Below are 26,157 nucleotides of genomic sequence, written 5' to 3'. Positions count from 1 at the left end.
GATCTCTAAAACAATACAGGTAAAACTATCAAAGGTTACAGTCAAAAGTGAAGATGAAATGAAGCGAGCTGGCTTGCTTTCTCGGAGAAAGAGGTGGCTTGTCTTTTTGTAAGGATGACGATTTTTTTTTTCCTGATTTGGAGACTTGTCTGCTTGAGTCCTTGTTGGAAACTGGAAAAAGTCAATGCTCCCAAACTTAGTGCTACTTTCTATAGCGAGGGGGGAAAATGCTTCTCTAAATATACCCATGTTTATATATATATAAAAAAATTCATGCACTGGCATTAAAATGAAGGAAGCAGAGAGGAATGGAAAGGTTTGATCGGTGTGGGTGTTTATGTGGAAATCCAAAGGGATTTCTGTGCTGGCTTTATTATAAATTGAATAAATCAAAATAACTGAAAGGCCACTATGTCAGAAAATAACCTTATTTTGCTCTTGAGAGAATGTGCCGTCAAAGGCTTTCATGGCCAAAATCACCGGGTTGCTGTGAGTTTTCCGTCCTGTATGGCTATGTTCCGGAAGCATTCTCTCCTGACGTTTTGCCCACATCTATGGCAGGTTTCCTCGGAGTTTGTGAGGTATATTGGAAAACTATGGAAGTGAAATGTATATATCTGTGGAAGATCCAGGGTGGGAGAAAGAACTCTTGTCTATTTGAGGCAAGTATAATGGTGCAATTGGCCACCTTGATTAGCATTGAATAGCCTTGCAGCTTCAAAGCCTGGCTGGTTGGCCAGGTTGAATAGCAATGAATAGTCTCAGTGCAGCAAGTATGAATGCTGCAATTAGTCACCTTGGTTAGCATTGAATAGCCTTGCAGCTTCAAAGCCTGGCTTCTTCCTGCCTGGGGGAATCCTTTATTGGGAGGTGTTATCTGGCTCTAATTGTTTCATGTCTGGAATTCCTCTGTTTTATGAATGTTTTTCTTTATTTACTCTCCTGATTTTAGAGGGTTTTTTTTTAAAAAAAATGTTTTTATTAATTTATCAATCCAAGTGTACAAGCTCACATTTTCCTCATTCTACAATATCTCAATATCACGTTGCATACAATCCAACAGCAAAAAAATAAAATAAAAAATTCAAGAGCATCCCCAAGCATATTTCCCATCAGTCTTTTAACTTTTCCATTACAACTTCACTATACATCTCTCCACTATACACCCTTCATCTACCTATACATGTTTTATTATCAATTTTATTATTATTAATTTATAATTCAAAATGGTTTTTTTTTTTTTAATACTGGGCGCCAGACTATACAGAGAATCCACTGAAGCCCACAATTTCAACAGAAAGTTTGCTTAAGGTAACTGTTTGTATAATTGTCGATTTTAACTGTATTTTATCGTAACATGTTTTAACTGTTTTATCTGTTTGTATTTTCGGGCTTTTGTCCCGTGTTAGCCACCCTGAGTCCCAGCCGGGAGATGGTGGCGGGATAGAAAAATAAAGTTACTTATTTACCATGAAAATGAACAAAACCTGGCTACCAGTATTTTAAAAAAACTCTAAAATCAGGAGAGAAAATAAAGAACAACAGAAAACAGGAGAGTTACAGATAGGAAACAATCAGGGCCAGCTAACACCTTCCAACAAAGGATTCCCCAGGCAGGAAGCAGCTAGACTTTAAAGCTGCAAGAGCATTCAGTGCTAATCAAGGTGGCTAATTGCACCATTCACACTTGCCTCAAACGAACAAGAGTTCTTTCTCCCAACCTGGACATCATTCCACAGATATATAAACCCAATTTCCATATACTTATCCAAGCCTCGCTTATCCAAGCCTCTGGATTATCCAAGCCATTTTTGTAGTCAATGTTTTCAATATATTGTGATACTTTGGTGCTAAATTCGTAAATACAGTAATTACAACGTAACATTACTGCGTATTGAACTACTTTTTCTGTCAAATTTGTTGTATAACATGATGTTTTGGTGCTTAATTTGTAAAATCATAACCTAATTTGAGGTTTAATAGGCTTTTCCTTAATCCCTCCTTATTATCCAAGATATTCGCTTATCCAAGCTTCTGCCGGCCCGTTTAGCTTGGATAACTGAGACTCTACTGTATTTGGAACTAAGGTTTATGTACAAGGCTTTGTGGATGAATGGCTCAAGAATTTTGTATTATTTTAAATCTGTATTTAATTGCTTATGTTTTATTCTTTTGTATTGTTGTGTATTGGCATCAAATTCTGCCAGTTTTGTAAGCCGCCCTGAGTCCCTTCGGGTGAGAAGGACGGGATAGAAAGGATGGAAATAAATAAATAAATAAGTACAGTAGAGTCTCACTTATCCAACACTCGCTTATCCAACGTTCTGAATTATCCAACGCATTTTTGTAGTCAATGTTTTCAATATATTGTGATATTTTGGTGCTAAATTCACAAATACAGTAATTACTACATAGCATTACTGCATATTGAACTACTTTTTCTGTCAAATTTGTTGTATAACATGATGTTTTGGTGCTGAATTTGTAAAATCATAACCTAATTTGATGTTTAATAGGCTTCTCCTTAATCTCTCCTTATTATCCAACATATTTGCTTATCCAACGTTCCGCCGGCCCGTTTATGTTGGATAAGTGAGATTGTACTGTATATCTCTGGAATGTTCAGGGTTGGAAAAAGAACTCTTGTCTATTGGAGGCAAGTGTGAATGTTGCAATGGGCCAGCTTGATTAGCATTGAATGGCCTTGCAGCTTCAAAGCCTGGCTTTGAGTATAAGCTGAGGGGGGCTTTTTCAGTCTTTAAAAAGGGGTGAAAAACTAGGCTTATACCCAAGTATATACAGTATTTCAACAGATCTCACCACCTTTGAGGATGTCTGACACAGATGTGAGCAAAACGTCAGGAGAAAATGCTTCCAGAACATGGCCAGACAGCCTGGAAAACTCACAGCAACCAAGCCTTATTATAACTTGAACGAATTGAAACAACAGACCTCTCTATTGGGCGAATGTTATCTATCGCCTGGTTCTGTGCCAGGGATGCAAAATGGTTTTGATGGGATGAAAAGGCGATAGATAGCTTTTGGAGATGTGTGTTGTGTGAATACCAAAACCAGTTCTGCAACCCCAAATGCCAATTCCCAGAGAGAATTAGTGAAACAATATTTGACAATATTTTTGGAATGGCATAAATAGCACTTGCGGGGTAGCTATTGCCTTACAACACGTGCTGCAACTCAACGGCATTTTCTCTTTTTACCATCAGTGGTCTTGGTATCCTGATTAAAAATGTCAGTAAGATCTCTCTCTTATGCCCTGCTTAATTGCTCAAGAAATGAATGGGGCTCATGCTATGTTATTGTTTGCTGTGTTTGTCTGGGACCATGTCACACGTTTGCACTTGACATGATCCCCAGAGGACATCCTTTTGGGTTATTTTAATTTGATTTCAACTAGCAAGCAACTAGGAACATTTCCGGGTAGAAATGGTAGAATAGATAGGAAGAGGGGGGAATACAGCAACTGTAACAAAGTTGTTAGAAAAGACGGGGAGTTTTGTTCTCTGCAAAAGAGCGACGTTTGCCTGGCGGGGTTTCTCCGTCTCTTCATGTCAGTCTCTGTTGAGGGTACACCAGGCAGCTGCCGAGGAAAAAGGAATCACAGTTCAACCACATTTAAACCAAGGGACCCCAAACTAAAGCCCACGGGCCTTGTGCAGCCCTAAGAAGTCCTTTATCCGTCCCTGGTAGTAAACTTTAGACGTAGTTTCATCCTAAGTCTGAAACGACTTGAAGCCACATGACAACAATCCTAAATAACCGACTCTTTCATCATCCAAAAGAAGGCCCACACTTTCCATTGAAATCTTGGTAAGTTTATGTTGGGTAACATTGTTCCTTACTTTAAATCAGGGGTCCCCAAACTTTTAAAGCAGAGGGCCGGTCCACAATCCTTGAGGGGCCGAATTATCATTTGGGAAAAAAACCCGAACAAATTCCTATGCACACTGCACATATCTTATTTGTAGTGCAAAACAACAACAACAATGAAAGAACAATACAATATTTAAAAATGAAAATAATTTTAACCAACATAAACTTATCAGGATTTCAATAGGAAGTGTGGGCCTGCTTCTGGCCAATGAGATAGTCAGGTTAATTAGGATTGTTGTTGTTGTTGTTGTTGTTGTGTGTCTTCAAGTCATTTCAGATTTGGGCAAGCCTAAGTCCAAAATTATTTATTTATTCATTATTTATTTACTACATTTATATCCCTCCCTTCTCACCCCGAAGGGAACTCAGAGCAGCTGTATGTACATACAATATATTATATTATTAGCATAGCACAATATTAGCATTATACTATATTGAACTATACTATACTGTAATATTATATGTAATATATAACATATAATTAATATTATTATATATTATTGTTAGTATTGTATTGTATAAAATGATAATATTATCAATATTATATGTATATACAATATATTATATTATTAAAACGGATATAAAAATATTATATTATAAATGAGGGTGGGGGGCCAGGTAAATGACCTTGGAGGGCCGCATCCGGCCCCCGGGCCTTAGTTTGGGGACCCCTGCTTTAAATATTGTACAGTAGAGTCTCACTTATCCAAGCCTCGCTTATCCAAACCTCTGGATAATCCAAGCTATTTTTGTAGTCAATGTTTTCAATATATCATGATATTTTGGTGCTAAATTCGTAAATACCGTAATTACAACATAACATTATTGCACATAGAGCTACTTTCTCTGTCCAATTTGTTGTATAACATGATGTTTTGGCGCTTAATTTGTAAAATCATAACCTAATTGGATTTTTAATAGGCTTTTCCTTAATCCCGCATTATTATCCTAGATATTCGCTTATCCAACGTTCTGCCAGCCCGTTTATGTTGGATAAGTGAGACTCTACTGTATCAATAAAATTGCATTAATCGAGGCATCAGTAAGTTAAATAATGTATATATATGGATACAGATATACAGGTACATGGGTCTATATGTATATAGGATTTGCAAAGACCTGCAAACACATGAGGGGAATTCATATATAAAATTAATGTACAGTAGAGTCTCACTTATCCAGCACTCGCTTATCCAACGTTCTGGATTATCCAACTCATTTTTGTAGTCAATGTTTTCAATACATCGTGATATTTTGGTGCTAAATTCGTAAATACAGTAATTACTACTTAGCATTACTGCATACTGAAATACTTTTTCTGTCAAATTTGTTGTATAACATGATGTTTTGGTGCGTAATTTGTAAAATCATAACCTAATTTGATGTTTAATAGACTTTTCCTTGCTCCCTCCTTATTATCCAACATATTCACTTATCCAACGTTCTGCCGGCCCGTTTATGTTGGATAAGTGAGACTCTACTGTACATAGATAGATAGATAGATAGATAGATAGATAGATAGATAGATAGATAGATAGATAGAAATACATAGGGATTGCAAATGCATGCAGGGGGTCAATGCCTATATATCTGTAGGAGAGTTTAACAAATATTTCAGGGGAAAATGCTTTTATAAGATTAATGGATATATATTTTTCTTCTTCCTGACTTGCAAGGGCTTCTTTCCCTTTTCAAAACATTCCCTTGGTTAAGAGCGAGGGAGGCTTTGGAAAACACACTGATAAGGGAGGGTAAGAGAGGAATATATCATATTTTGTAAGCAATGGCCTCCAAGTTCTGGTGCCTGGCTTTGACCCCATTATAAGCCAAGGGAGGCTTTTTCAACTCAAAAGAAAGGGCTGAAAAAACTCAGTTTATCTTCGAGTATATACGATATATACTTTTGGATCAGATTACGGAACCCTACCTGGCACGAACACGCTGGAAACCGCTTCCGGCTGAGTCAGCGTATCCACCTTCACGTGTTGGAAGGTTTTACAGGCAGGACTCTGTAGGTGCCTGGATCAGGGAGACAACGCAGAAAAACACCTTAAAAAAGCCACGAACTCTGTCTTGCCGTCTTTCCCGAACTATGAATTCCCATTAAAATGAGTGACCTTTCAAAAGTCGAGACCCAAGTGCAATTGGCTGGAAGAAAGGAACAGATTTTTTCACAAGATATAGTCTACTTTCCCTGTGTGTTCCTGTATGATAAGAATAATATACCGTATATACTCAAGTATAAGCCGACCCGAATATAAGCCAAGGCACCTAATTTTACCACAAAAAAAACCTGGGAAAACATTGACTCCGGTATAAGCCGAGGGTGGTAAATTTCAGAAATAAAAATAGATGCCAATAAAATTACATTAATTGAAGCATCAGTAGGTTAAATGTTTTTGAATATTTACATAAAGCTCATAAAGGCAGTCCAACTCTGATCAAATCATGATTCTCATCTTCTTCAATGTAAATGTGCTTATGTATCCTTTTAATAACAATAGAGTAAAATAATAATAATAATAATAATAATAATAATAATAATAATAATAATAATAATAAATACAGGAAAATAATACATGTAATAATAAATAGAGTAAAATAATAAATGCATTAATAATAAGATCAGAGTGAAATAATAAATGTATTATTATTACTACTAATAATAAAAATAGAGTAAAATAAATGTAATACAGTAGAGTCTCACTTATGCAACACTCGCTTATCCAACATTCTGGATTATCCAACGCTTTTTTGAAGTCAATGTTTTCAATATATCGTGATATTTTGGTGCTAAATTCATAAATACAGTAATTACAAGATAGCATTACTGCGTATTGAACTACTTTTTCTGCCAAATTTATTGTCTAACATGATGTTTTGGTGCTTCATTTGTAAAATCATAACCTAATTTGATGTTTAATAGGCTTTTCCTTAATGCCTCCTTATTATCCAACATATTCGCTTATCCAACATTCTGCCGGCCCGTTTATGTTGGATAAGTGAGACTCTATTGTAGTAGCAACAACAATAGAGAAAAACAATAAATGTAATAATACCAATAATAATAGAGAAAAATAATAAATGTACCATATATTCTCGAGTATAAGCTGACCCAAATATAAGCCAACCAGGACCCTCACCCGAGTATAAGCCAAGGGGGGCTTTTTCAGTCTTAAAAAAAGAGCTGAAAAACTAGGCTTATACTCTGTCAGAGTATATAATAATAATAATAATAATAATAATAATAATAACAATAATAATACTAGAACTACCCTTGATCAGAGAATGTCAAAAATGTTTGTAGTACTAAGGTGGAGTGTGTATGTCCGTCTGTCCGTCAATCCACCCATCTCCTCCTTCCCTGTGTCTTTCCTCCATATTTGCTTCTCCCTTTCATCTCTATGGTAAAGCCTCTTTGCACAGAAAATCATGGTGCAGTTGCTACGATGCTCACAGCGACAGACTCAGAGGCCCCTAAGCTCAGGTGTGCCTGGGCTGAAATGCTGAAATCCTGGGCTCTGGGCCAGCAGCCGAGCGAAGCAACTATGGCCAGAAGGACAGATGGCGGCGGAGGGGCTGCCTACGTTCAGATGGCTCTGCAGGGGAAAGTGGCGGAGCTCGAGTCCAGATGCTGGTGTTAAAAAAACAGATGTATATATCACATGCCATTATTTCCTGACAATGGAAATAATAATAATAATAATAATTATTATTATTATTATAATTATTATTAATAATAATAATTATATAATTATAATAATATTATAATTATTATGATTCATTGGAACTTATGCCTCAAGTACCACCTGCCAGCAGCAAAGAACTGGTGGGATCACAAACCTGCAAAAGTATTGGAAAATGAGCAAGCAAAGATACTGTGGGACTTCCGAATCCAGACTGACAAAGTTCTGGAACACAACACACCAGACATCACAGTTGTGGAAAAGAAAAAGGTTTGGATCATTGATGTTGCCATCCCAGGTGACAGTCGCATTGACGAAAAACAACAAGAAAAACTCAGCCGCTCTCAGGACCTCAAGACTGAACTGCAAAGACTCTGGCAGAAACCAGTGCAGGTGGTCCCGGTGGTGATGGGCACACTGGGTGCCGTGCCAAAAGATCTCAGCCGGCATTTGGAAACAATAGACATTGACAAAATCACGATCTGCCAACTGCAAAAGGTCACCCTACTGGGATCTGCACGCATCATCCGAAAATACATCACACAGTCCTAGACACTTGGGAAGTGTTCGACTTGGGATTTTGTGAAACGAAACCCAGCATATCTATCTTGTTTGCTGTGTCATACAACGTCGTTGTGTCAATAATAATAATAATAACATTGACAAAATCACCATCTGCCAACTGCAAAAGGCCACCCTACTGGGATCTGCACACATCATCAGAAAATACATCACACAGTCCTAGACACTTGGGAAGTGTTCGACTTGTGGTTTTGCGAAACAAAATCCAGCATATCTATCTTGTTTGCTGTGCCATACAACGTTGTGTTGATAATAATAATAATAATAATAATAATAATAATAATAATAATAATAATAAGTGGGATCACAAACCTGCAAAGGGAGTGGAAAATGAACATGCAAAAATATTGTGGGACTTTCGAATCCAGACTGAAAAGGTTTTGGAACACAACACACCAGACCTCACGGTTGTGGAAAGGAAAAAAGTTTGGATGATTGATGTCGCTATAACAGGTGACAGTCGCATTGATGAAAAACAACAGGAAAAACTCCGCTGCTATCAGGACCTCAAGATCGAATTGCAAAGGCTCTGGCAAAAAACAGTACAGGTGGTCCCGGTGGTGATTGGCACATTGGGTGCCGTGCCAAAAGATCTCAGCCGGCATTTGGAAACAATAAACTGCAAAAGGCCACCTTAGTGGGATCTGCACGTATCATCCGAAAATACATCTCACCGGGTTTGACCCAAGGCTGTTAGGAATTGTGGGAGTTGAAGTCCAAAATACCTGGAGGGCCCAAGTTTGCCCATGCCTGGGGCAAGTCTTCTCCTTGCTCTTCACCTTACCTTTTCCAATCGGCCTCTGTCTCCCAAAACTCATAGACAATGAAGGTGGCACCGTCGGGGAGCCTCACTGCAGTGACGCTGTGACAGGGAAAAGAAACGGGCAACCGTCAAAAAAGCAAGGCATCCCTATGACTGATGGAACATGCCATCCATGTGCCAGTCTCCTGCCTTGCTTTGTTGCTAGTCCCATATTGTCAAATGAAGTTGCAAACTCTGTGATGCTTGATGGCTCCTGATTTTTGGCCATGGCAATCAGCGTTCAATGCAAATTGATTGCAAGCCAACGAGAAAGTACCAATGCCATCACCATCTTTGTGATTTCTCACCTCATGACAGCCTTGATGACAATGTGTTGGAAGTTTTGAACCCTCCTGGATCAAAAGGAAGAAGGTTTTTGTCTATCTGTATGACAACATTTTACATAACACTACGTAACACGATTTTTGTTCCTGGGTTATCAATGTCATTTCGGAATGGGGTCTATCATAAAAACATTGGAAGAGTTTATCAAACTGCACAAACTTTGTGTTGACAAAGGCTTTCATGGCTGGAATCACTGGGTTGCTGTGAGTTTTCCAGGCTGTATGGCCATGTTCCAGGAGCATTCTCTCCTGATGTTTCATCCACATCTATGTCAAGCATCCTCAGAGGTTGTAAGGTCTGTCAGAATCTAGGAAAATGGGGTTCATGTATCTATGGAATGGAGTCCAAATTGGGAGAATGATGTGGTTTATACTGTTTTAATTCTTTTAATTTGCCTTTGTTTGTATTGTTATATTGTGTGTTGAGGCCTTGGCCTTGTAAGCCGCATCGAGTCCTTCGGGAGATGCTAGCGGGGTACAAATAAAGTTTAATAATAATAATAATAATAATAATAATAATAATAATAATAATAGTGCCTGCCATAGATGTGGGTGAAACGTCAGGAGAGAAGGCTTCTGGAACATGGCCATACAGCCCAGAAAACTCAGAGCAACCCCACACAAACTTAGTTTTTTTGTGGGAGGGACGTCCTGCAGCACAGTTTGCTATAGTTTTTCAACAAATACTATAGTTTTTCAACAAATATCTCATTTTTTCAACAAAAATCACATAGGTTGCTGTGATTTTTTCCGCGCTGCATAGCCATGTTCCAGGAGCATTCTCTCCTGACATTTCATCCACATCTATGTCAAGCATCCTCAGAGGTTGTAAGGTCTGTCAGAATCCAGGCAAATGGGGTTTATGTATCTATGGAATGAAGTCCAAGTTGGAAGAATGATGCCTGCCATAGATGTGGGTGAAACGTCAGGAGAGAATGCTTCCGGCCATACAGCCCAGAAAACTCACAGCAACCCTGCACAAGCGAGGGACATCATCCAGCAAATTTTACTATATTATTTCAATGAATATCTCATCAGGTCTCAAGCAATTTCACATAGGTTGCTGTGATTTTTTCTGTACTGCATAGCCATGTTCCAGAAGCATAGATGTGGGTGAAACGTCAGGAGAGAATGCTTCTGGAACATAGCCATACAGCCCAGAAAACTCACAGCAACACAAAGCTTTCATGGACAAAATCACTGGGTTGCTGTGAGTTTTCCGGGCTGTATGGCCATATTCTGGAAGCATAATAATAATAATAATAATAATAATAATAATAATAATAATAATAATAATAATTATTATTATTATTATTATTAAGGCCAAGATCGAAAAATCAGCTGATGACCCAAAATGCAGACTGTGCAAGGAAGCTGACGAAACCATTGATCATATCCGCAGCTGCTGTAAGAAAATTGCACAGACAGACTACAAACAGAGGCACAACTATGTGGCCCAAATGATTCATTAGAACTTATGCCTCAAGTACCACCTCCCAGCTGTAAAGAACTGGTGGGATCACAAACCTGCAAAAGTATTGGAAAATGAGCACGCAAAGATACTGTGGGACTTCCGAATCCAGACTGACAAGTTCTGGAACACAACACACCAGACATCACAGTTGTGGAAAAGAAAAAGGTTTGGATCATTGATGTTGCCATCCCAGGTGACAGTCGCATAGATGAAAAACAACAGGAAAAACTCAGCCGCTCTCAGGACCTCAAGATTGAACTTCAAAGACTCTGGCAGAAACCAGTGCAGGTGGTCCCGCTGGTGATCGGCACACTGGGTGCCGTTCCAAAAGATCTCAGCCGGCATTTGGAAACAATAGACATTGACAAAATTACGATCTGCCAACTGCAAAAGGCCACCCTGCTGGAATCTGCACGCATCATCCGAAAATACATCACACAGTCCTAGACACTTGGGAAGTGTTTGACTTGTGGTTTTGTGAAACGAAATTGAGCATATCTATCTAGTTTGCTGTGTCATAAAATAATAATAATAATAATAATAATAATAATAATAATAATACATCACACAGTCCTAGACACTTGGGAAGTGTTCGACTTGTGATTTTGTGATACGAAATCCAGCATATCTATCTAGTTTGCTGTGTCATAAAATAATAATAATAATAATAATAATAATAATAATAATAATAATAATAATAATAATACATCACACAGTCCTAGACACTTGGGAAGTGTTCGACTTGTGGTTTTGTGAAACGAAATTGAGCATATCTATCTAGTTTGCTGTGTCATAAAATAATAATAATAATAATAATAATAATAATAATAATACATCACACAGTCCTAGACACTTGGGAAGTGTTCGACTTGTGGTTTTGTGAAACGAAATTGAGCATATCTATCTAGTTTGCTGTGTCATAAAATAATAATAATAATAATAATAATAATAATAATAATAATAATACATCACACAGTCCTAGACACTTGGGAAGTGTTCGACTTGTGGTTTTGTGAAACGAAATTGAGCATATCTATCTAGTTTGCTGTGTCATAAAATAATAATAATAATAATAATAATAATAATAATAATAATAATACATCACACAGTCCTAGACACTTGGGAAGTGTTCGACTTGTGGTTTTGTGAAACGAAATTGAGCATATCTATCTAGTTTGCTGTGTCATAAAATAATAATAATAATAATAATAATAATAATAATAATAATAATAATACATCACACAGTCCTAGACACTTGGGAAGTGTTCGACTTGTGATTTTGTGATACGAAATCCAGCATGTCTATCTTGTTTGCTGTGTCATAAAATAATAATAATAATAATAATAATAATAATAATAATAATAATAATAATAATAATAATAATACATCACACAGTCCTAGACACTTGGGAAGTGTTCGACTTGTGATTTTGTGATACGAAATCCAGCATGTCTATCTTGTTTGCTGTGTCATATTAAAATAATAATAATAATCAATGTATCTTCTTTTACTGCAACCCTATGGATGTTGTACTTACTGAAAGCAGTCCTGTTCTCCTGCCACGTTCTTCAAGTACTGTTTCAGGGAGCCGCAGAACTCCCCCAAATGCTTCTGGGAAACAGTCATCTCATTTCGTACCAAAAGCAGATACTGGGGAGGCAGAAGCAAAACAGAAGATCCTTAATATAGATCGAGCTTGAGTTCAGCCGAGAAGGATATGTTTCAGAGTTACATCATACTCAAGTCTTAACACGACATCCATGGATCTTTCCTATATGCAGAGCATGAAGTTAATTAGTGCAACTAGCATTCGGCATCTGCACCAGTTTTTACTGGGTCCATTCATAACATCCAAAAACAAACAATGGCTATTAAAAAATAGCCCAGGCAAATCTAGTACAGTAGAGTCTCGCTTATCCAACGTAAATGGGCCGGCAGAACGTTGGATAAGCGAATATGTTGGATAGTAAGGAGAGATTAAGGAAACGCCTATTAAACATCAAATTAGGTTATGTTTTTACAAATGAAGCACCAAAACATCATGTTATGCAACAAATTTGACAGAAAAAGTAGTTCAATACGCAGTCATGCTATGTAGTAATTACTGTACAGTAGAGTCTCACTTATCCAACACTCACTTATCCAATGTTCTGGATTATCCAACGCATTTTTGTAGTCAATGTTTTCAATATATCATGATATTTTGGTGCTAAATTCGTAAATACAGTAATTACTACATAGCATTACTGTGTATTGAACTACTTTTTATGTCAAATTTGTTGTATAACATGATGTTTTGGTGCTTAATTTGTAAAATCATAACCTAATTTGATGTTTAATAGGCTTCTCCTTAATCTCTCCTTGTTATCCAACATATTCGCTTATCCAACATTCTGCCGGCCCGTTTATGTTGGATAAGTGAGACTCTACTGTATATATATAAAAAACCCAGGTAAGCCTCTGAGAAGAATATCTAAGACATTTGGGTTCTTTCAAAAATCTGATAATGAACAACACACTGGGAAACAAATCTCAGCATTTCCAAAGGTCTGCGCAATTCTGGAGAGATAAATCAAGATCCTGATACACTTCTTGTTAATGTGGGATTTGTGTATTGATAGTGTTTAAATGAAATTTGTGTCTTGCATGTATTGCATACTGATTGCATCATCCAGAGTGTACTATAGTCTGGAAAGAGTTAATTGCTAAGAAACCGTGATGTCCTTGATGTGTGGCTGGAACTGGGGAGTGTCCAGACACAAGTGTGTGTGTTTATTGCTGATTGCATTCAGTTCTGATTTGAGTAGTGTTATCCGAATATTATCCAACGTTCTGCCGGCCCGTTTATGTTGGATAAGTGAGACTCTACGGTAGTTTTACTAAAGTCTTGATGTCACTTCGTTCTGCGTTCCACTGACTCCATCTACTGCTGCGCTGCAAATTACTCTGACAATTGGTTATAGGCCCAGATACCAGTTCCTAGACTGGCCAGAGCCTAGACTGGACCAGAGAACAGACTGGAGTTTGGAGTGGAGAGAAAGTTGGAGCTGCGAGTGTGACACTTCTTACTTGCTTCATTTTCTATGGGCATGAAAAAATAGCAGTTTGGCCATATGGGTTTAGGAAGTGATCCATGTTGATAAAAGGAGACGGCCTCCGACGGACAACTTCAGAGTCCTCAGAGTGAAATGCTCATTAAACCATTCCTTTGCCCGATAGAAAGATGCAATGACCTTTCGAGCCATATTTGCAGCAGATGGTGCTTGCGATGAATACATACACGGGCAGCTTCCCATACTTGAGATCTGCATATGCAAATGAGTTATCTTTGCGACCACCAGTGTGTTGTGAATACTCACCGCGCAGGCTGTGTTTTCGCTGTCTGACAGTCGCTGGTGCAGATCGAACCAAAGAGTCTGTTGGGAAGGAAGGAAGACATTTTCAAAAGTCAAGAGATAATTGTCCAAAACCAACACAATGAACTTCAACAGGGACAAATGCAAGATACTCCATTTAGGCAGAAAAAAAGAAAATGCAAAGATACAGAATGGGAGACAATGCCTGGCTCGACAGCAGGACGAGTGAAAAAGACCTTGGAGGTGAACATGAGCCAACAATGTCATGCGGCGGCAAAAAAAGCCAATGGGATTTTGGCCTGCATCAAGAGGAGTTCCAATATACCTCACAACCTCTGAGGATGCCTGCCATAGATGTGGGTGAAACGTCAGGAGAGAACGCTTCTGGAACATGGCCATACATCCCAGAAAATGTACAACAACCCATTCTTAATATTTGTTTGTACAGTAGAGTCTCACTTATCCAACATTGGCTTATCCAACCTTCTAGATCAGGGGTCCCCAGACTAAGGCCCGGGGGCCGGATGCGGCCCTCCAAGGTCATTTATCTGGCCCCCACCCTCATTTATAATATAATATTTTTATATCAGTTTTAATAATATAATATATTGTATATACATATGATATTGATAATAATATTATAATGTTATACAATATAATAATATTAATTATATGTTATATATTACATATAATATTACAGTATAGTGGTATAGTTCAATATAGTAATATATAATGCTAATATTGTGCTATGCTAATAATATACTATATTGTATGTACATACAGCTGCTCTGAGTTCCCTTCGGGGTGAGAAGGGTGGGATATAAATGTAGTAAATAAATGTAGTAAATGAATTAAATAAATAATTTGGGACTTAGGCTCGCCCAAAGTCTGAATTGACTTGAAGACACACAACAACAATCCTAATTAATCTGACTATCTCATTGGCCATAATAATAATAATAATAATAATAATAATAATAACAACAACTTTATTTTTATACTTCGTCTCTATCTCCCCAAAGGGGACTCAGGACGGCTTACATGGGGCCAAGCCCGAATAAAAACAATAGCAATTTAAAACACAACAATAGACAAAAAACATGCACAATTATAAAAATTTAAACAGAAGCAGGCCCACACTTCCTATTGAAATCCTGATAGGTTTATGTTGGTTAAAATTATTTTCATTTTTAAATATTGTATTGGTCTTTCATTGTTATTGTTGTTGTTTTGCACTACAAATAAGATATGTGCAATGTGCATAGGAATTTGTTCGGTTTTTTTTTTCAAATGATAATTTGGCCCCTCAACAGTCTGAAGGATTGTGGACCGGCCCTCGAATTAAAAAGTTTGAGGACCCCTGCTCTAGATTATCCAACACAGTCTGTAGTCAATGTTTTCAATAGTTTGTGATGTTTTGGTACTAAAGTCGTAAATACAGTAATTACTACATAGCATTACTGCGTATTGAACTACTTTTTCTGTCCAATTTGTTGTATAACACGATGTTTTGGTGCTCAATTTGTAAAATCATAACCTAATTTGATGTTTAATAGGCTTTTCCTTAATCCTTCCTTATTATCCAAGATATTCACTTATCCAACATTCTGCCGGCCCGTTTATGTTGGATAAGTGAGACTCTACTGTATATACAAAACTTACAAATTAGATACGACTTATGATTTACAAATGAAGATTTGCACACCCCTAATGGCCACCCAACTTCTATTTGTTCTACATATTTAAACGTGACCCCTTCTCTCAACATCCTTCAAGCTAAACCTACAAATAGTACCTTGCTATCCCTTTGGACATTTATTCTTTTAGTTTTGACTCCGCACTCCAATTTGCGAAAGTCACTTTTCCTCCAGGGCAATAACTCGCTACTTATTTCCTTGCTCCATTTGGTGTCACCTGGAAATGTAAATATGCCACAAAACCCACTGGTTTCTTTATTTTTATTTTTATTTTAAATCCAACACACTATGTTGCTGTGACAACAAGTTTCTAAAAATATTGTCAGGATTATCGTTTTTTTTCAAAAAAAAAAATGCCCCCCTTCCTGAGTTGTTATGACAACACAAAAGGGAATAAATGTGAGACTCCAGATTATGATTCTCCCTCAACCGACAAGGGAGTTTTTGCAATAAGAGGATGCACTTGCAAGATCTATCTATATCTATCTATCTATCTATCTATCTATCTATCTATCTATCTATCTATCTATCTATCTATCTGTTGTCGAAGGCTTTCATGGCCGGGATCACAGGGTTGTTGTATGTCTTTCGGGCTGTGTGGCCATGTTCCAGAAGCATTCTCTCCTGACGTTTCACCCACATCTATGGCAGGCATCCTCAGAGGCATCCTCACAACCTCTGAGGATGCCTGCCATAGATGTGGGCGAAACGTCAGGAGAGAATGCTTCTGGAACATGGCCACACAGCCCGAAAGACATACAACAACCCTATCTATCTATCGATCGTAGAGTCTCACTTATCAAACATAAACGGGCTGGCAGATCTATCTGTCTGTCTGTCTGTCTGTCTATCTATCTATCTATCTATCTATCTATCTATCTATCTATCTATTGTAGAGTCTCACTAATAATAATAATAATAATAATAATAATAATAATAACAACAACAACAACTTTATTTTTATACCCCGCCCCATCTCCCCAATGGGGACTCGGAGCAGCTTACATGGGGACCAAGCCCGAAAACATACAACAATAAAATGATAAAACAATTGTTCCAACAGTAAAACATCAATATCAATAAAACCATCATAGTAATCAACATATAGCATAAAATATTAAAAGCAGAAGAGTAAAACAAGGATCTGGGCCAAAGTGCAAAATATATCAAAATGGGAGAGGTAGCTTATCCAACATAAATGGTAGAGTCTCACTTATCCAACATAAACGGGCTGGCAGATCTGTCTGTCTGTCTGTCTGTCTGTCTGTCTATCTATCTCTATCTATCTATCTATCTATCTATCTATCATCTATCTATCTATTTATCTATCGTAGAGTCTCACTTATCCAACATAAACGGGCTGGGAGATCTATCTATCTATCTTTCTATCTATCTATCTATCTATCTATCTATCTATCTATCTATCTATCTATCGATCGTAGAGTCTCACTTATAATAATAATAATAATAATAATAATAATAATAATAATAATAATAATAATAACTTTATTTTTATACCCCGCCCCATCTCCCCAATGGGGACTCGGAGCAGCTGACATGGGGACCAAGCCCGAAAACATACAACAATAAAATGATAAAACAATTGTTCCAACAGTAAAACATCAATATCAATAAAACCATCATAGTAATCAACATATAGCATAAAATATTAAAAGCAGAAGAGTAAAACAAGGATCTGGGCCAAAGAGCAAAATATATCAAAATGGGAGAGGTAGCTTATCCAACATAAATGGTAGAGTCTCACTTATCCAACATAAACGGGCTGGCAGATCTATCTGTCTGTCTGTCTGTCTATCTATCTATCTCTATCTATCTATCTATCATCTATCTATCTATCTATCTATTTATCTATCTATCGTAGAGTCTCACTTATCCAACATAAACGGGCTGGCAGATCTATCTGTCTGTCTGTCTGTCTGTCTATCTATCTATCTATCTATCTATCTATCTATCTATCTATCTATCTATCTATCTCTATCTATCTATCTATCTATCTATCTATCTATCTATCTATCTATCTATTTATCTATCTATCGTAGAGTCTCACTTATCCAACATAAACGGGCTGGCAGATCTGTCTGTCTGTCTGTCTATCTATTTATCTATCCATCTATCCATCCATCTGTCTATCCATCTATCTATCTAGAGTCTCACTTATCCAACATAAACAGGCTGGCAGACCGCTGGATAAGCGAAAATGTTGGACAATAAGGAGGGATTAAGGAAAAGCCTATTAAATATCAAATTGCATTATGATTTTACAAATTAAGCATCAAAACATCATTTTACAACAAATCGACAGAAAAAGCAGTTCAATGCACAGTAACGTTATGTAGTAATTACGGTATTTACGAATTTAGCACCAAAACATTGCAATGCATTGAAAACATTGACTACTACTAACAAATTGACTACAAATAAAGATAGAATTGCATAAAATGAACTTCTAGTAACAACGTTGTCGGAAGCTAAATCCGTAAAAAGTTCAGTCCTTGCTGCCTAGAGAAACAGCTGTGGATCTGGGGGGGGGGGAGGGAGGCAGACTGTGTTGGATAATCCAGAATGTTGGATAAACAAAGGTTGGATAAACGAGACTCTACTGTATCTATCTATCTATCTATCTGGTTGTTTATATGGTTTACAATGGAGTAACCCTATTTACAACAATGAAACTATATTTGAAGATCCTGGGGAGGGAAAGTGTTTGGTACAGGCATCACAACATGACTCCCAAGTACATAAAGCACACCATGGTTGCCATCCTATTTATGGCATACCTTTGTGTAGGCCATGCTATCCATGCGTTTGGGTTGAAATACATTATGTAACAAAATTTGAGAAATTTTCGGGTCTTAGAGATTTTCATGTACCTGTTTATCTATATCTATGTGTATACATTATTTTATATATGAATTTTCCCCTCACATGTTTGCAAGTCTTTGCAAATCCTATACAGATATAATTATCTATATATAGAGAGATGTCTAGATATATACAGTAGAGTCTCACTTATCCAAGCTAAACGGGCCGGCAGAAGCTTGGATAAGCGAATATCTTGGATAATAAGGAGGGATTAAGAAAAAGCCTATTAAACATCAAATTAGGTTATGATTTTACAAATTAAGCACCAAAACTTCATGTTATACAACAAATTTGATAGAAAAAGTAGTTCAATACGCAGTAAGGTTATGTTGTAATTACTGTATTTACAAATTTAGCACTAAAATATCACAATATATTGAAAACATTGACTACAAAAATGCATTGGATTATCCAGAACGTTGGATAAGCGAATGTTGGATAAGTGAGACTCTACTGTACCTGTATATCTGTATCTATGTGTATACATTATTTTATATATGAATTTTCCCCTCACATGTTTGCAAGTCTTTGCAAATCCTATACAGATATAATTATCTGTATATAGAGAGATGTCTAGATAGATATATATGAATATAGGACTTGCAAATATTGCAAGGGGAATGCACACACACACACACACACAAATTTCTAGATAGATATAAATATATAGGGTTTGCAAATATTGCAGGAGGGAAATGCACATATATAGAGAGAGGATTTGCAAATGTTTCAGAGGGAAATGCATATGTGAAATTAGTATATATAATTATAGATCTATATCTAGCTCTGCATTGTTTATGTAGGCATTGCATGTTTGCCTGTTACTGTTTTTTGCATCTTGTTATTTCTATGGCTTTCTGTTCTAGCTATTGTTTTTAGCCTTCCTCTCGCTTAACGGAATCCAAGGCCACGGTTTCTTCTGTGACATCCATTATTTATTCAGACTATCATTTCATTTCCCTTCCATTAATGCCCAGTCTTGTTTGGCACTTCGCTTCGCTACACAATCCGGCTTTCCTCTCCTTTTCATTATGCATATTCTAAAGCAAGTATGCTTCCATTTCCACAGGACTTGCATTGAAACCTTTTTGCAGCTAGGCGCAAGTATTGTAATGCTGCAAGGCTGTGCATTAATGAATTATGCTAATTCGGAAAAATAAATTAAGACCATGCTGTTAAATTTATGAAACTTAATTAAAAATTAATTACTATCTCTTAAGGCGGAAATGATATGAATGGCCACGCGACGATTGTTGGGAGAAGGAAGACCTGAAGAAATGTAACATACGTCCCATTCCTTGGAATGGAAAGTACCGTACATACTCGAGTATAAGCCGACCCGAATATAAGCAGAGGCACCTAATTTTACCACAAAAAACTGGGATAACTTATTGACCCGAGTATAAGCCGAGGGTGGGAAATGAAGCAGCTACTGGTAAATTTCAAAATAAAAATAGATACCAATAAAATTACATTAATTGAGGCATTAGTAGGTTAAATAATGTATATATATACAGTAGAGTCTCACTTATCCAACATAAACGGGCCGGCAGAACGTTGGATAAGCAAATATGTGTGATAATGAGGGATTAAGGAAAAGCCTATTAAACATCAAATTAGATTATGATTTTACAAATTAAGCACCAAAACATCATGTTATGTAACAAATATAAATAATGCAGAGCTAGATGTAGATCTATAATTATAGATACTAATTTCACATATGCATTTCCCCCTGAAACGTTTGCAAATCCACTCAATATATATGTGCATTGACCTCCAGCAATATTTGCAAGCCCTATATATTTATGTTTATATCTATCTAGAAATCTCTGTGTGTGTGTGTGTGTGCATTTCCCCGGCAATATTTGCAAGCCCTACATATCTATATTCATATACAGTAGAGTCTCACTTATCCAACATAAACGGGCCGGCAGAACGTTGGATAAGCAAATATGTGTGATAATGAGGGATTAAGGAAAAGCCTATTAAACATCAAATTAGATTATGATTTTACACATTAAGCACCAAAACATCATGTTATACAACAAATTTGACAGACAAAGTAGTTCAATATGAAATAATGCTATGTAGTAATTACTGTATTTACGAATTTAGCACCAAAATATCGCAATTTATTGAAAATATCGACTACAAAAATGCGTTGGATAATCCAGAACGTTGGATAAGCGAGTGCTTATTTCAACAGATTCCTAAAAATCAGTAGATGAATGAATATTTTTGCAGCTTTGCATGATCGACGCCTTGCTTATGTTGTCCCATTGTGCAAAAATTCAAGGGGATACCTGTTGTTAGCTTTTAAAAATTATTTGTAGAAACTTGAAAAATTTCCTAAAACTCAGTGGATGATCGAAACATTCTGAAACTTTGCATGCTTAAAGTTACAAATGTTGCCTACAAGTGGGACAAGTTTAATCCAGAAAGCCATAAAAATGGAGAAACGAGCCTTGAAGTTTTCCCCATCATCTCTAATGGAACAAATCTTAACAAAACAGTTATGAAGCTTTGGAGATTAGAATTACTAATCGTAACGGGACCGCTCCAAATTTTTACAAAACAAAGCAGAGGCCATCTGTATCTCCAGAATGAGTTATTAATCAGATTTCAGCCACTTCTTTAATAGATAAATAGGTACTCCATTAAATCCACTTTGCTGCACCCACCTTGTTTTCCAGCCTTCCAATCAGTTCTGCTAACCGGTTGATCTGGGCTTCCAAGCCTTCCTCCTTGGTGTCTGAAGACACTGCAAAGAGAAATGCAATTATGGGGAATGAAAATAACACCAGAACAAGGACCCCAAGTAGGATGAAATACAACAGGATTTGCTAGAACGGACAATAGGGAAATAGCTTTAATGGCATCTGACCGTCCTCCTGAGACTTATTTGGAGACTGAAGATCTTTGTGTTCTTAAATCTTATCCAGATAGATATGCTGGATTTCATTTCACAAAATCACAAGTCGAACACTTCCCAAGTGTCTAGGACTCTGTGATGTATTTTTTTATTATTATTATTATTATTATTATTATTATTATTATTATTATTATCATTTTATTATGACACACAAACAAGATAGATATGCTGGACTTCACACCACAAAATCACAAGTCGAACACTTCCCAAGTGTCTAGGACTGTGTGATGTATTTTATTATTATTATTATTATTATTATTATTATCATTTTATTATGACACACAAACAAGATAGATATGCTGGACTTCACACCACAAAATCACAAGTCGAACACTTCCCAAGTGTCTAGGACTGTGTGATGTATTTTTTTAATTATTATTATTATTATTATTATTATTATTATTATTATTATTATCATCATTTTATTATGACACAGCAAAAAAAATAGATATGCTGGATTTCATATCACAAAATCACAAGTCGAACACTTCCCAAGTGTCTAGGACTGTGTGATGTATTTTATTATTATTATTATTATTATTATTATTATTATTATTATTATTTTATTATGACACAGCAAACAAGATAGATATGCTGGATTTCATATCACAAAATCACAAGTCGAACACTTCCCAAGTGTCTAGGACTCTGTGATGTATTTTCGGATGATGCGCGCAGATCCCAGCAGGGTGGCCTTTTGCAGCTGGCAGATCATAATTTTGTCAATGTCTATTGTTTCCAAATGCCGGCTGAGATCTTTTGGCACGGCACCCAATGTGCCTATCACCACCGGGACCACCTGCACTGGTTTCTGCCAGAGTCTTTGAAGTTCAATTTTGAGGTCCTGAGAGCGGCTGAGTTTTTCCTGTTGTTTTTCGTCAATGCGACTGTCACCTGGGATGGCAACATCAATGATCCAAACCTTTTTCTTTTCCACAACTGTGATGTCTGGTGTGTTGTGTTCCAGAACTTTGTCAGTCTGGATTCGGAAATTATTATTATTGCATTTATTATTTTACTCTATTTATTAATACTTGTATTTTTTCCTGTATTTGGGTCATTCCTACCGGCTGTTAGGAATTGTGGGAGTAGAAGTCCAAAACACCTGGAGGGCTGAAGTTTGCCCATGCCTGCTTTAGGATATTTAGCCCAATGTAGAAACATAGCAGGGAGAAAAGCAAAGGCAAATATAGAGTTGCAAACAGACAACAAAACCACTGGTGCAAAAAGGAAAAAAGAAAATGCTCAACTAACTAGAAGCTTGCCATTCCCTTCTAAGATTGAAACCATCATCATCTTTTTCTGGGAGGATTTCATTTGCTCAGAGTATTAGTTTCCACTGATCAAACCTGTCCATCAAGTCTAATTTCTCTATTGATCAATGATCACCCCGGACTTTTAGCAAAGAACCAACTCTAACCCAAACTGCTTTCCAACTATATGTAACGGCACTTACCAGTTTGGAAACTTTTCCTGCACTCTTTGGTCAGGATTCTGTTGTTCGGGGGGTAAGTCGGCACAGGGTTGTCGTACCACGTGTCCACGGCGCTGTGGCTGGACTTGCTGTGGAGGTTCCTGCGGATGGAGAAGGGCAGACAATTCAACACACATAAGCATTTCCGGTTCGTACGATTTACGAATTTGCACGGCCTGCAGCAAAACGGAATTTCCTTTGGCCCGTTAAAAGCAACTACCAACGCCATAGCACGTTTATTTCCTATTGCAGATCCATCAGACGGACTTTGTAAAGCTAATGCAGTTTGACACCACTTGGCTCAATGCTATGGAAGCACGGGAGTTTATTTATTTATCTATTTATTTACCGTATTTTTATTCTGCCCTTCTCGCAACAAAGGGGACTCAGGGCGGATCACAATGTACACACAGATGGAGAAACAGAAGCAATTTAACATTTTCCAGCTTCCGGCTTCATGAAGGTATGCTTGATTCCGGCCACAGGGGGAGCTGCTGCTTCATCATCCACTGTGACACCGAGTCCTTGATAGAGTACTTCCTCATTATTCTGTACGCTGCTGGACATTTTTATGGTGACGTAAATTACTTAAAGGACCCTCCGGTGGCTCAGTGTGTTAAAGCGCTGAGCTGCTGAACTTGCAGACCGAAAGGTCCCAGGTTCGAATCCGGGGAGCGGAGTGAGCGCCCGCTATTAGCTCCAGCTTCTGCCAACCTAGCAGTTCGAAAATATGCAAATTTGAGTAGATTAATAGGTACCATAAATAGGTGACGTAAATTAGTTAAAGGAGCCTACGGTGGCTCAGTGTGTTAAAGCGCTGAGCTGCTGAACTTGCAGACCGAAAGGTCCCAGGTTCGAATCCGGGGAGCGGAGTGAGCGCCCGCTATTAGCTCCAGCTTCTGCCAACCTAGCAGTTCGAAAATATGCAAATTTGAGTAGATTAATAGGTACCATAAATAGGTGACGTAAATTAGTTAAAGGAGCCTACGGTGGCTCAGTGTGTTAAAGCGCTGAGCTGCTGAACTTGCAGACCGAAAGGTCCCAGGTTTGAATCCGGGGAGTGGAGTGAGCATCCGCTGTTAGCTCTAGCTTCTGCCAACCTAGCAGTTCGAACACATTGCAATGTGAGTAGATCAATAGGTACCGCTCCGGCGGAAAGGTAATGGTGTTCTATGCAGTCATGCCAGCCACATGACCTTGGAGGTGTCTACGGACAACTCCGGCTCTTCGGCTTAGAAATGGAGATGAACACCAACCCCCAGAGTCAGACATGACTGGACTTAACGTCAGGGGAAACCTTTACCTTTAAATTAGTTAAAGGAGCCTCCGGTGGCTCAGTGTGTTAAAGCGCTGAGCTGCTGAACTTGCAGACCGAAAGGTCCCAGGTTCAAATCCCAGGAGCGGAGTGAGCACCTGCTATTAGCTCCAGCTTCTGCCAACCTAGCAGTTTGAACACATTGCAATGTGAGTAGATCAATAGGTACCGCTCCGGCGGGAAGGTAACGGCGTTCCATGCAGTCATGCCGGCCACATGACCTTGGAGGTGTCTGTGGACAACGCCGGCTCTTTGGCTTAGAAATGGAGATGAGAATTAATCTTATATCCATTGTACCCTTGTTTACCTAATTGCTTATTTTCTCCTTATTTAATTTTCAAAGCACCGCACAATAGAAGGAAGTCAATTTTAATGTAATTGTATTGTTGGTGCATAGATGTTGTGTCTGTTGGGATGATTTAGGCTTCAATTTTTACTCTTTTTCTTCCTTTTCTCCCTCCCCCCCCCTTTAAGGTTAATTTATTTATTTCTTCCTCAGACATTCACACAAATACAGACACACACACATTTGTATATGTAATCTATGTTTGTTGTTTGTTACTTTTTTGCACAATAGTATGTCTGTACGTCCTTCACTTATGTTACATGTTTGCTTGTTTTTCTTTTTTCTTTTTAATAATAAACTTCAATTAAAAAAATTAAAAAAGAAATGGAGATGAGAACCAACACCAAGAGTCGGACACAACTGGACTTAACGTCAGGGGAAACCTTTACCTAAATTAGTTAAATTAGCCTCCCCGCATAAAGCGGTACCTAAATTTCCTCCTCGACAGATGCAACTGTCTTTCGGATAGCTTAGGTAAACAACGAGCTAGGATATTTAATGGTCAATTTAATGGAAACAATTTTAATAGTAAGTTTAGAAACATTTTTTTCATTGATCACACGGATCTAGTAACCAGCTCCCAATTTCGGAGAGACAGCCTAGACGCGGGCCCATAACCTGCCATTCATTGTGAAGGGAACAGTTTCTATTCTTGTCACTGGGATAAATTGGCTGCCTTGACGCCCACGGACGATTTATGCAAGGAAGATGAGAAATGTATCTGTTGGGCAAGTTCACAAAGAGGAAGAATAAAAGGATGAAAGCGCAGCAATAGGATGTGCTTGGATTTCACACTGCAGAAGACCCTGTTGCTATCCGTGATGTTCAATAATAGCAAATTCCCGTATATATTCGAGTATAAGCCGACCCTAATATAAGCCGAGGCACCTAATTTTACCACCGAAAACTGGGGAAACTTATTGACTTGAGTATAAGCCGGGGATGGAAAATGCAGCAGCTACTGGTAAATTTCAAAATGAAAATAGATCCCAACGAAATTATATTGAAGTATCAGTAGGTTAAAGGTTTTTCAATATTTACCATATTTCAAAGAAAAACAGTAAACTAGCTCTGTAAGTGGAAAAATAGGGTCAACAAAAACAATATGGTATTAACAATAACATAACAATAATAATAACAACAACAACTTCATTTGTACCCTGTCCTATCTCCTCCTGGGGACTCAGGCTGGCTTCCAACATAGTAACAGTCAAACATTCAATCTATATATATATAAAAGAGTGATGGCATCACGGCGACCCACAAAACTACAGGCCCCCCAACCTCGAAATTTGACAACACAACCCATCATCCACGCCTCTAGGTTAATACAACAAAAAGAAAAGAAAAATAAAGTCCTAATTAGAGAGA

The 26,157-nt window shown here is 37.6% G+C and overlaps 1 protein-coding gene across 2 annotated transcripts in view; it reads right to left on the bottom strand.

Annotated features, from left to right (window-relative positions):
* Nucleotides 1–3,320: 3,320 nt before the first annotated feature.
* The window catches only part of necab2 (N-terminal EF-hand calcium binding protein 2), a 199,692-nt gene continuing 176,855 nt past the window's right edge, over nucleotides 3,321–26,157 (bottom strand). For both annotated transcript variants that reach the window (XM_062961520.1, XM_062961519.1), the window contains 7 exons: nucleotides 23,108–23,226; nucleotides 21,401–21,480; nucleotides 14,140–14,196; nucleotides 12,318–12,430; nucleotides 8,944–9,021; nucleotides 5,819–5,910; nucleotides 3,321–3,598 (listed from right to left, as the gene is read on the bottom strand). In XM_062961520.1, coding sequence (XP_062817590.1) covers nucleotides 3,570–3,598; nucleotides 5,819–5,910; nucleotides 8,944–9,021; nucleotides 12,318–12,430; nucleotides 14,140–14,196; nucleotides 21,401–21,480; nucleotides 23,108–23,226 — 568 coding nt within the window. In that variant the 3' untranslated portion in view covers nucleotides 3,321–3,569. The remainder of the gene's footprint in view (nucleotides 3,599–5,818; nucleotides 5,911–8,943; nucleotides 9,022–12,317; nucleotides 12,431–14,139; nucleotides 14,197–21,400; nucleotides 21,481–23,107; nucleotides 23,227–26,157) is intronic.

The sequence above is a fragment of the Anolis carolinensis genome, unplaced genomic scaffold, assembly GCF_035594765.1.
Source record: "Anolis carolinensis isolate JA03-04 unplaced genomic scaffold, rAnoCar3.1.pri scaffold_9, whole genome shotgun sequence".
Lineage (NCBI taxonomy): Eukaryota > Metazoa > Chordata > Lepidosauria > Squamata > Dactyloidae > Anolis > Anolis carolinensis.
The sequence above is the reverse complement of the archived record's forward strand: the minus strand, read 5'-3'. Positions and strand labels throughout refer to the sequence as shown.